At 34.8% G+C, this 12,979-nt stretch overlaps 1 protein-coding gene across 7 annotated transcripts in view; it reads left to right on the forward strand.

Moving 5' to 3' along the window:
* Positions 1 to 12,979, forward strand: part of LOC121429499 (unconventional myosin-XVI-like) — a 149,218-nt gene that overhangs the window by 33,548 nt on the left and 102,691 nt on the right. For all 7 annotated transcript variants that reach the window (XM_041626551.1, XM_041626547.1, XM_041626553.1 and 4 more), the window contains 3 exons: positions 1,342 to 1,485; positions 6,844 to 6,952; positions 10,182 to 10,306. In XM_041626551.1, coding sequence (XP_041482485.1) covers positions 1,342 to 1,485; positions 6,844 to 6,952; positions 10,182 to 10,306 — 378 coding nt within the window. The remainder of the gene's footprint in view (positions 1 to 1,341; positions 1,486 to 6,843; positions 6,953 to 10,181; positions 10,307 to 12,979) is intronic.

Here is a 12,979-nt window from a genome sequence, read left to right on the forward strand (position 1 = left end):
GAAGCAAAAGGAAGTTAAATGACGTGTATTTTGGAGGGGGCAAATTAGGGGAGGATAGAGACATAGAGGATGACATTAAATGCAGAATAAATAACAGAATGATCAAGCAATGGGATGCAAACCCCCAATCCAGATAGAGAATTAAATTTACATTCTCTGTAATATATATATATATATTATGTATATATTTTCCACTTGATAAAGATATTGGTTTGAACAACTTGGTGTCACCAGAAATATATAGTTCTCAAGAATCTCCAACAGAAACTTAGAAAAGATCAAATACAATATGATATTAGATTGAAGATTAATATCCGTTGACATTTCCACCTTCCAGTACATGCTCTACTGCTATTTATCGAGTTTTCCTCTTCACTGTTCATGGTCGATTTGCCTCTTTTGTTGTATCATGCAATAGTATCGAATAAAAGTGATATTCAAGCGAGTGCCTTAATTCCATCCATACCGCCATGGTAACCAAACTGATTACCATGGTAATGCAGTCTCAAGAAGTCAGAGTGGAATTTCCAAGTGAAATTTCTGTGATGGAGCACAGAAGTGGTAATAATAAGCCATTTCTCAAAGAAACACCATGTCTCTGTAGAGATTGTTGTTTGCATTCCTCCTTTATTCTGATACTTTTTTCTTTCATCATTAGTGCAGTCTTTGATTTGGTGAATAGCAAAGCAAGAATGGTTGCTAGGTGATGGCCACAAGTAGATTTAATTTTAAAGAACTTATTTCCTAAAGCAAACATGGCTTTGCAAGAGGAATATCTGGGTGCCCAAAGGCTGTAAGAGATTTTTTGTGGGAAATGGAATACAGAAAAAAGATTTAGCTTTATATAATATTTTAGCTGGTTGATATGCTTGCCATCTGAAGTATTGTGATATTTATAATCATTTCTATTTTTTTATTTTTGATAAGTTAAAGACATTGATACATGGTACAATTAGGGAACTTCAAAGATTAGAACAAGTTTGTTTGGATACATTTTGTGTATTGTGTTTTGGCTTTTTGTACCCATTTACTTTACTCAAATTGAATATAAAAACAATAAGTTTTAGAAAAATATTACTGCGCTATTTAACTCAGAATGTTGTCACTTTTGTTAGGGATTAAACATGCTTTGTGTAAAGATTTTATTTCTTGAAATACATGAATTTGAAAATTATCATTCCTATGGCATAAACATTCACATCAATACTTAGATTTTTTTAATTGATACTGTATGCTAGTTTCCATTCTAAGCTTGCATCCCGAATACAATTATTCAGAACACTTTGTGTCTATTTTCCATCCATGGATGCATTAATTTTTGTTATGTTTTTGGCCCTCTAGTGCTGTATGGATGACAATCTCTCTGTTGCCGAGATTCTCGTTCAGAAGGGAGCTGACGTCAACCAAAAGGATGAAGACCAGTGGACTCCTCTTCACTCTGCCTGTGCCTGTGATTCGACAGAGATTGTACAACTCCTCCTAAATGTAAGTTTTTGAAGAAGAAAAACAATTCAGGGGGAAATAAGTGTCACTAAAATAAATTTAATAAAAATTACTGTCAATGATACTCACATTTGGTTTCCCAGTTGCGTCAGGGCCCCGTCTTACCAAGAGTTACATTGATCCAATCAATCTTAAACAAGGGAAGGCCAGCAACGTCAACATCTGATATGCATGTTTGTTCAAGATATTTTCTAGCTATGATGTAGATTCGTGCATTCATTGTTTTCTTGCAAATTCACTGCGCTTCTCATTGCATACAGAGGACATTGTGCAAGTTTGTCGCAGAAAAAATCATGACACTGATGGATATCCATAGAGTTACGATCGATCGGATCAATCGTAACTCTTTGTAAGACGGGGTCCTGGTATATAACAAATCAACGCATTTGTTAGGTCCTGCACAGAGGGTGCCTGCTGCCACCTAATCAATTCAATTCTTCTTTTTTTCCAAAGATTAAGCATTAATGCATATCTGAAAGCTAAAATATACTGGAGGTGTCAACTATATTAAGTAAGGAAAGCTTGTAACAAGTGCACCATAAAAACATAATGACAATAAAAACATAATACTTTAAAATGACATCAACGAGAATATTCATTATATATTGATTGATTGCTTTGATTTCTGCATTTAATATATCAGATATACGTTTTTACAGGGTAATATTTACAAATGTGATATATAACAAATTGATAATATAGTTTTTTTAATTTAAGCATTGGATCAATAATATTTCTTTGAAAAAAAAATGTATTACTCATAAAACAACATGACATTTTATAAGAACGTAGAAGACCACCATCATGAGCGATTCGGCTTGATAATGATTCCAGCCTTTTATATCTTGTGGTAATGATCAAAAATTAAATTCTAAATTTTTAACAGAATACAATGGAATGACCACCCAATTGCTTTTATGTATAAATGAAAATATGCACCAGATGACTCTGGGAGAAAGCAAATTATACAAAAAAAAAAAGCAAAATTTATAACAATTTCTCGTTGGGTTGTTTATTAGGGCAATAAAGCACACACTGTTACAATTACTCAGGCTGTTCAGTGCATGTATTTCTAGCGGTTTATTTCTAATTCATCCAATTGCTAACTCGTCTACTATCATTTGGTCTACCATCGATTCTTCCACTATCCACATGGTCTAATTACCAATTTATGAGACAAAATGGTCATAGACAAAATGGTGATTAGACAAAGTAATGATTGGACCAAATAGTTACTCGACCAAATGCTTGTTAGATGAAATGTTGATGGACGGAATGGCATCAGACTAAATGAAAGTAGTCTATGTGGTGAGTGGACGGGTTGGCAGTAGAAGAATTGGCAGTTTACCTTTCTAGCTATATCTAGTAGAGTCCAAAACAATATTAATACAAAATGATAAGTGCTTTATTATTAGTAATCATATCCCCCTCATTATGTATTCTTCTTTCTTTTATTATGTCAAGATGTGCTTCAAATGTTTAATCAAAATAGAAATGGGGACCATTAGAATCTTAAAGATAGTGAACTTCCATCTTAACCAGATGCTCAAGGCACTTAGAGCAAGTTAACAGGAAAAAAATACAGGTTAAAAATTTTAGCAATGAATAGGTGCTTGCCAGAAACCAGTCTTGTATAGGTTTATCTAATAGTAGTAGAAGTAGTAGAATTATCATTAACATCAATATAATTATCATTTTGGTGCAAGCAGAAATTAAGAAGACTATTACTAATGCACTGGCCGAGGTTAATTGCATTTACAAGTGTCTTGATTCTCTTGATATGCATGAAAGATCAGACTAATTTGTCACTTGGGATTTGAAGATTACTGTCTAATCCTCATAACCTTTCATCAAGATAGTGGTTATATGAAATGGTTCTCCGATGATGCAAATATTGTATTGCCAAAGGGTTGGATCAAATAATTAGAAATTCCCCAAGCAATTTAGCATATTTCCAAAATGTCGGGATAAACATTCTATATGCTATGAGGGAATAAATAATATGTAAATTGTAGTTTTTATTATATCATTGTCATTATTGTTTTTCTTCTTCATTGTATATAATTGAGGTGAATATTTTTGTATTCACCACAGTAAATATTTTTGAAAATGCAATCTATTTTGTATTTATTTTTTTTGTCTATCATAGTTTCCTTTAATCAACATATTAGTTATTTTGGATTGTTAGACCAGTTGGTGTGTTGCATTGCTTAATTGTTATCAAATCAAGTATGATGTGGAGTTTATTGCATCATAAAACCAGTAGGGTTTGCTTTTTGCTCTATTTTATTGCATTTAATCCTTATTGGTTGCTGCAGAGGATTGAGTAATTTACTTGTTAATCTCTCTCTCTCTTCTTCTATTTCTCTCTCTTTTTTAATCATTTGTGCTTTGCCCCATCCCCTTTAATCTCATCCCTTCTTCATTTACTTGCCCCTCTATTTTCCTATAACCATGGATTTTAAGAGGGGGGGGGGGGTGGGTGAACCCCCTACCCCCATTCCATCCCTAAAAATTTAAAACCACATTTTGGAAATAATGAATTTTCACCAACTAACACTTATGTTCCAGATCCTTCGATTTTGATTTTTAAGAATACGCCTCAAATTCAGCTCGGTTGCTTTTTTACCTTGTTAGTATGTGATTTCAAATATTTTACCTATCTTTGTCCTACCCCCCTCCCTTCCCGAAGAATAACTGCATACATCATGGATACAGTTCGGAACAGAATGACTTTGTGAACATACATGGAGTGCTGTATAGTATTAAAACCTTTCCTCTCTAAAAGACTTAATTGAAAATTAAATTTGCTAGATCATGCCCTTCTGTGATTCTAACTTTTGTCTTTTACATTTTTTATTACCCTCATCATCACTTTACTTGTCTTTTCTCATCAATCTAAGTAGGCAGGTTCACACGAAAATATCATTATTAAGATTATTCATACTTTGAATCGGTGAAGGATGAATAAATTTTTTTTTAACTTTACATTCTACCCATTATTGTAAGTATCAGATATGAAGTTATATATTAAACACAATGTGTATGTTGTGATACTTTTTGTTTTAGCGAAGAATCTTTAAATCTACCTAAATTTGACACAGACTTTGATTTCCATAAGTACTTCAATGCCATTGTAGATGTAATAAGAGAGTTATGATTTTTTGTTAGTTTTGTATTTGTGATGTCCATATATATCTCATAATATGAATGCCAAAAATTCAGTTATTTAAAAAAAGCATGATTTCAAAAATATTACAGATAGGGAATGAAATGATGTGACTGATGATATAACCCCTGCACAAATGGAGTCACTTTCAATTTTTTTTAAATGTGTTTTTTTTAATTCATGTCACATGACATAAAGAGAATCTGCTCATCTGTGACATCAAAAAATTGATACTTTGAAAATTCATAACTAGTTATTCAGAGATCAGGGTTTCCACATTCATCAGAAATCTTTGTGGTCATTGAAAGTACAGTAAAAATCAGGTAATTTGGAATTTTCTTTAAAAGTCATGGAATTGCAATTACCTCTTGGCTATGGCAGCTTTCCAGTTTGCCTTGTCTCGCAAATCTCATACTCTGCTATTATAATTGGTGTTCATGATTTCCATTTTTCCCAGTTTTGTGACATCCTAAATTCTACCTACCGGTAACTGCAGGGACGTCAAGGGAGTCATGGAAAGCAGCAATTTAGCCATGGAAAAGTCTTGGAATTCTGTTTTCAAATTTCTATGGGAACCCTGGAGATTTTTTCAAACTTTTATGATGATGATGCTTGTTCTGTCTTTGACTATGTTATTAATGTGGCACCATGTAAACATACTCCTTTTCACGATGATGATGAAATTAGATCAAGCTGGCGGACCTGTTCCCATGTCCTGAATAAGATTATCTCATTATAGCCGTCGATTGATTCAGTTTTAGAAGGCACAGCTTTTTACACTTGTCACAATATTTCAACACTGGATACTCATGCTTAGTACATGACGGCTGTTAAGACTATGTTACTGGATTTTATGTACATATATGTTTGATTCGAAATGATTTAATCCTTAAATTTTGATGATTTTTGGGGTTTCCGTATACATCAGAGGAATTTTATGTTTATTCTTTTTTGAAGAATGGTTGAAGAGATAAAGGGTAAGTTTTTTTTTCTTTGAGCATCATTTATGTCACTTTGAAATTCATATGCTCTCACACTGTTTCTCTTGCACAACATGTTTCAACTTGCTCTCCAAACAAACAAGGAACATAACTTTGTTTTGTGGTAATGATAAAGTACTTCCAGGTGGGTTTTGAAAAAAAAAATGCCAACCACTAAAAAGTGTTGTCCATTGGTGAATTACAGGTGAAAATGCTGTGTGTCGTACAGAAATTTCCTGTACTACACACATTTTCATCTCTATTTCACCCATTTCTTGATGGTTCAAGATACCCACTAGTACTTCATTATTACTTCCAAGCAAATTGAAAGACTTTGTTTGGTCAGGAGGTTGAAGAGATGTTGTGAAAATGGCTGATTTTTCTAGCATTGAATCGCCCTAATAGGATAAGAAGAAACTGCACATGTATCTCTTTCATCATTCAACATCATTATTGAAAGACATTAGGTGGTTTCAGACCACCTCGATGTTCGTCAGTTCCAGGTATTCTCTGATCGAGAAATTTACCCCGATCAGAAAATACCAGGTATTTTGGTAATGTGAAAGCAAACTTCGCGTAATTTCCCCGAAAGAAAATACCCGCTAAATAGTAGGTACTTGGCAGGTTTACAAGAACTTTTGCGGGGATTTTTCCAAGGTCGCATGTATTTTGGCGATGTGAAAGCAAATTACGGGAACTTTTAGCCCAGCGTGTCGTTGGGTGCGGCGCTGTGGGTGGCTGCTGGGCTAGTGATTTTGAATCTCGCGCCTTGAATGCTTATCAGACCATACTGCGCAAGCTCATAACTTCAGGAACTTATCATGTTAAGGGTATGTCTTGGGGTGGTGTGAATGCTGGAATAATTAATGGGTATTTTTAAGCCTAAAAAAGTTCTCGTAATTTAACAGGGATTCTTGTGATCGAGGCGGTTTGAAACCACCTATTGTTATCAGTGTTTGATTGCTACTCTACACCTCTGCTAAACGTTACAACTGATGGTTCCTTTTTTTTCCCTACTCCCCCTCTATAGAATGGAGCCGATCCCACCCTGATAGACATCGATGGTAACATCCCATCAGATCAAGCACCTGCTGGATCAGAAACCAAGATTGTTATTAAAACACATCAGCATTACTCTACATTTTATAACCAGTGGTTCCTTTTGTTCCCCTCCCTCACCCCCCCCTATAGAATGGAGCCGATCCCACCCTGATAGACGTTGATGGTAACATCCCATCAGATCAAGCACCTGCTGGATCAGAAACCAAGATGGTCATTGAAACACATATGAAAGACAATGGTAAGAGATCTGAATATTAATTGGCATTATCAAAAGGATATCTACTTACATTTATCTGTGATGTTTCATTATTTCACTTCTGAATGTAAACATTACTTCTCAGGATGATAAATCATGAGAATAAGTAAGACATATTCTTTGACTAGTATAGAATTTGTAATATTACCTATTTTACCTCTTGGGATAAAACATCTAAAGAAATTAAGAAAATTGATAAAAAGTTAGTTGGAGAACCAGAAAATTGTTTAGGTAAAGTTGGCAAAAATAAAGCTGCTATTTATCCACCTATTATGGAAATATGGCAGTGTAGGGAGGTACATTATTATTTCAAAGTTACACATGCCTACCAATGTCTTTTGCAACGTCAATCGCACATACCTGTAATCTATTCATGGACTGAAGCTGTTCAAGACAATGGGATGTCTAGAAGGATTAAGAAGATCTGTCTACCCTTTGTCTGGGGAAACTGGTCATATTTGGAAAGTAAAGTGATTGATTTTACAGTATGTTCAAGCTCGTTATGAATGCTTCAAATCTCCTTGAAGATCTTGACGATTGATAATGTACATGTAATCTATATACTGCTGTATGTTAACCTTCCAACTGAAAAAGTGTAGAAAATGTTGTTGGTTGATGGATTACTAATCAATGGATGGATTACTGATCAATTTTATTTCTCATGATAAAACTGAAATGGTAAATGGTACAACATCTAAATAATAGAATGAAAATCAATCAACACTTTTTACATATTATGAAATTAGATTTGCAAGAAAAATACTACAAAAGCTGTAAATAAAGCTTGAGAATGCAATTAATTCTTAATGAAAATTAATTGACCACCAATCGGTTATAGCACGCTCTCTTGTAATGTTAATATTTCTTGATAAAGACGCTCTGAACTCTTGCAGTTACTTATCCCATCAGAGAGCTATATATGATGACTGCATTGATCTTTTTATCACAATTTGAATTCAAACATAAAGAATGTTTAATCTTAAGATTTACCAAAAATTGATGCTGGCTTTATCAAGCAGTTGTGAAAATATCCTTTTTGCAGTCAGATGACAGTAGTAAAGTACTGTGCAGGGATATCTTTAAATTACAATTAAGCTGATATTGATATTTCTTTGATTTTTTTATTGTTATTCTAGCATGGGTGTACAGCCAATTCATTATTCTTATATGTGAAAATATTCAACTTTTCAAGGGTGAAACAATCATTGACACATTGTTTTATATTTATATATAATTCAGAGTTTGTTTTATTCCAATCCAATATTAATTTGATACAGTGCCTATTTCAGTAGCAAAGCGCTGCTCACACACTTCTCCATGTTTGGGCCACTAAAACAATAATTCAACACCTCAGAATGATCTGCTTAGTCCATGCAATTCACTGTCCTCTTAGCAAAATAGATGGGATTTAACAAATGATCTGTAAATGATCAGCTTCAGATGGATCAATTCAGCCATGAATGATTATCAATACCATGGATGGATTACACAATTTGCCATAGGACAGTCATTTTCCTTGACAATTTGGTCCTCCGAGATGAATGATTTCCTGTTTGATGAGAACAAAGATATCCAATCAAGGATCACCGGAAGTATAGGTTAATCAGTTTGCCAAATAGCTACGATGTAGTTTCTTCTTATTGTATGATGATGGCGAAAGGTTGGGAAGCAAACATTGCAGGGGTTATTTCTGTTTGGAATGGATTTCTAATCTTTTTCCCCCTGACATATGTAGAGGGTATACATGTTAACTTCATGAATTAGTTACATCCTTTGTGATATTAATGTAATTTTTGCCTAGGAACTCCTGTCTCCTTTTCAACATTTCAGAAATTATATTGAATTCTCAAGAGACGTGTGGAATCAGATTTGACACCTGCATATGATATTTACAAAAAATGCTAATTTCATCTCTTTATTTATGAATGGAACAAAATGAAGGCGATGTAGTAATATAGCCAATATTTTTTGAATAATCGATTGAGATTCTTATTTAAAACGTCCATTCTTGAACACCTCTGTCTTTCTCACTGCTATCAGGTGCATCTTTCACTAATTGTACCCTCTACAAACATTAGAGTTGATATTACTTCTTGTCACTCCACTCTACTCTATTAGTATTTTTATTTACCCTCCTTCTTAATCTAACTGCCTTCCTTCTTTTCTGACGTAGTTTTATATACCTATCAACTTATTCTCTGAATCCCTTGTTATTACCTGTGCTGCTAACTCTTTATTAACTACCCCTCTTTTAACTTTCTGCAACTCTTTCTTATTGCCCCCCACTCTAATTGCCCCCCTCCCATATCCCACCCACCCTCGTATCATTAACACCCCTTACCCCTAATCTTCCAAATCGAATCCCTTATCCCCTCCCGTACCTCTACCTCATTACACCATGTGATGATTTCATCACACAGGCACCGTGCAACCCTTTGCGTCGAGGAAGAAAATCTCAATTAATTTAAAGCCCCTAAACTAAGACTTTGAGGGTGTAGGTTGCTTGTTATGACGGTGTTCAGAAGATATGTCTCTATCAGCTGTTCTGCGGCAGGGAGAGGGGGAGGAGAGCGGTTCCATACTCCAAGGAAAAAACAGCTCAAGGGGGCTAAAAATAAAACGGTGGGGGAATCTCTGAAATGGATGGTGCAGGAAGAGAAGACATTGTGGCACCTCATCATTGAGGTGATAAGACAAAACTTTTACAAGAGAGACAGGGATCTGACTAAAGAGTTGAAATCACTTTTTGGAAACAACTTTAGTTTAACCTGGACTGATTCAACAAGGGCCATTCAACTTTTCAATCAAGGATTACTACTACCACTTTTCTTCAATAGATACTGCAGCACCTCCTTTTTTGCCCTATATTTACGAAAACAGTCTCATGTGCCCTCATGTAGATGTTGAAGTCAAGATACAAATTCAGGATTATCTTTCATCAGAATATCTCTAGGATTAGAGGCAGTTTGAAAAATTAATACTCATTTGTGAGAGGATGAAAATTTGATTCCATGAATGAAAATGGAGTCATCAAGGAAGGCGTATATGTTTCGAGAGTATAGCGCTCCGGTCTTCTTGTTATTAAAGACTTTGAAAGGAACCAGTAAGTATTTTAACACTTATCAGAGAGTTTGAATGAAATAAAATCTATTGCTGAAGCAGTTTGAAACTCCTCAATATGATCATCTCTCTCTGTTTTTTTTGCATCAAGGGTTTGATGATGTCGCTGTCAAGAACATCAAGAAGAAGGAAGCGAAGCGGATGCTGGCCGATGTCAAAGACTTCATCGCAACGGGTGGAAACGTGAATACTGCCAACAATCGAGGAACAACTCTTGTGAGTATGAAATTCATTTCAATAAGTCTCTATAGGGTTCTAATGATACAAAGTCATACCAGGATACTGTAAGGTAGATAACTGTTACACTGCAAAAACTCCGGTGTTGATTTAACACCAGCCCGGAATCTTTATATGTCCACACCAGAGAAGTATTAAAATAACACTAGTTTGGAATCAAAGCGATGTTGTTTTGATACTAATTGGTGTTGTATAAACACCTATCTGGTGTTAGATCAAAACGAAACTGGTGTTGTTAAACACTTCTCTGGTGTGGACATATATAGATTCCAGGCTGGTGTTAAATCAGCACCATAGTTTTTGCAATGTAACTGTACATGCTAAAACATCTCAAATGAATGCCATTCAAAACAAAAGGATCACCAGTCGTTCTTAAAATCGCTCTTAACTTACGGACAGCTTAATGAAACACCCACCAGGTCGGTGTTTCATAAAGCCGTTTGTAATGTTATGCACAACTTAACAGACAACTGTAACATGTTCTTAGGAATAGAGCTATTAAAGTCAGCTACCAGCTATGTAGGGATATATCATTTAGCATAGGAAAGGATCACCAGTCCTGCGTAAAGTCATAAACGTATGAACAGCTATATGAAATGACTTTCTTGACGTTTTATCCAGTGTAAAACCAGTGTACTGAACATATGGCAAGCCATTTTGTCTTTAATCCCATTATATTATATAGCCTTCCATTCTTGATATCAAGACACAAAGGAACAAGAATTCAAATACTTCATATGAAGAAATGATTTTTTCTCGTTAACAATAGGCATTTCGTGATATCGAGAAATGAGATTAAGAAAATGGCTTGCCATAGCCCACTTACGTCGGCGTACACTGGCTACATCATTTGGGTATGACAATAGTCCCATATGCATTATAACTTGGTTGAGAGAGCAAGAGTTCCCTTTCCTTCAATGCAATCAAGGGAAATGAGAAGAGAAGACTCCCGTCTTTCAATCTGAAGGACTTGGGGTTCGATTCCAAGCCATGGCGTGTTTTCCTTCAGCAAGAAATTTACCCACATTGTGCTGCACTCAACCCAGGGGAGGTGAATGGGTACCACAGCAGGAAGTAATTCCTCAAAAAGCTGTGAAAACCGGAATAAGTAGACTAGCTTAGTCGGGGTAGTATAGGAGTGCCTTGGGCACCTAACAAGGTGGATACGTGCACTGTATAAATCCTGTATTATCATTTATTATAATGCTGATATAAAAACTGGCGTTGGAATATGGACCCTGTAATATAGCGATTGATAATGACGCTGGATTTTAATTTAAATCATACACAATTGTCAGTGCAATCAATCATAGATATCAGCACCATGATCAATCGTAAAGCTTTTTATGCAGGGGCCTAGGAGTATTTCAGTCAAGACATTTCAGAAAATTTTTGAGTACACTGTATGTTATGAGAAAAAATCTAATCTGTTTTAGCTTTGCATGTAATCAAGAACTCTGAAACAACTCCCCCCCCCCTAAAAAATGACAATAATGAATAAAATTTGCAACAAGAGAGAAAGTATGACAAGACAGGGTATTCTGAAGTGTGGTTTAATTCAAACCCTGGTCTAAAATTGTAGTTGAACTATGGACAGCCAATAGTGACATAAATCCATAACTGTAGAATTTCAATGTTTCTGCTTATCTGTCACTTAGATCATTCAGAATAGTCAGGAAATAGTACTAGTACGTGAAATATTTTTCTTTACCATGAAATGCATGAGGAAAGAACAAAGCAGACATAACAGACTAATAATGTAAACAAACTTTTGATATTTTTAGCTTAATTGATTTTAGCGCAGAGTTAGTCCATGGTCTAAAGTTAATCTAGACTTCAGAATATAGACCAGGAAGTCAAAATAGAATGATTTTGTCTTTGAATATTTGCTCAAATCTCTCATTAAAACATTTTTTGATAGGAAAATAAAAGGTTTATCAATATCTAATTTGTCATTGGATATATACATTTTATTTATGTGTATGAATGTGTAAAGAAAGTAGACGTTTCACTGTAATGAATAAAGAGTTAATCAATATTCAATCTGTCCAAAAATTAAGAGTTTAATGCTAATAACCAAAAGTACAGACTGTTAATCTAAATATTATTTCTAACATTATTGAATAAAAATTTAAAATGAAGATTTGAATACAAGTAAAATCTCAATTTGTGATAAGTTAGATATTTTCTTAACGATAATCTGTATATTCATTGATGTGTGGATGTTGTTGTTATGTTTTTATATGCACCTGTTGATTACAAAGCTATTAACTTTTTTGAGAAAAAAGTATCAGAATGCAGAGGCTTGAAATGATACATTTGGAGTCGCGACCTGATCCGATGGAAATACCATGCCTAGTTTTGGAGATTTTGGAAGGCTATTTTGAGGCTCTGCTGTGTGGGAGTCATGGCCAATTGTAAGCCAATGTGAGGGCATGTGATATCGGCGAGTCAAAATAGTGTGATTGGGAATTTCTGGAAATGTTTTATTCTCCACTTCCTCAGCGTTCCGTTCACATCAAGAAACCACTTCCATGTTCAGCCGATGAAACCTTACTTCCGATGTGAAGGGGTACCTCAATGCATGTATCACAATCAAGTCGAGAAGCAGATACCGATTTTGCATTCATATGTTAAAGGTTCTGTCATTTC

Source organism: Lytechinus variegatus, chromosome 16 (assembly GCF_018143015.1).
Source record: "Lytechinus variegatus isolate NC3 chromosome 16, Lvar_3.0, whole genome shotgun sequence".
Lineage (NCBI taxonomy): Eukaryota > Metazoa > Echinodermata > Echinoidea > Temnopleuroida > Toxopneustidae > Lytechinus > Lytechinus variegatus.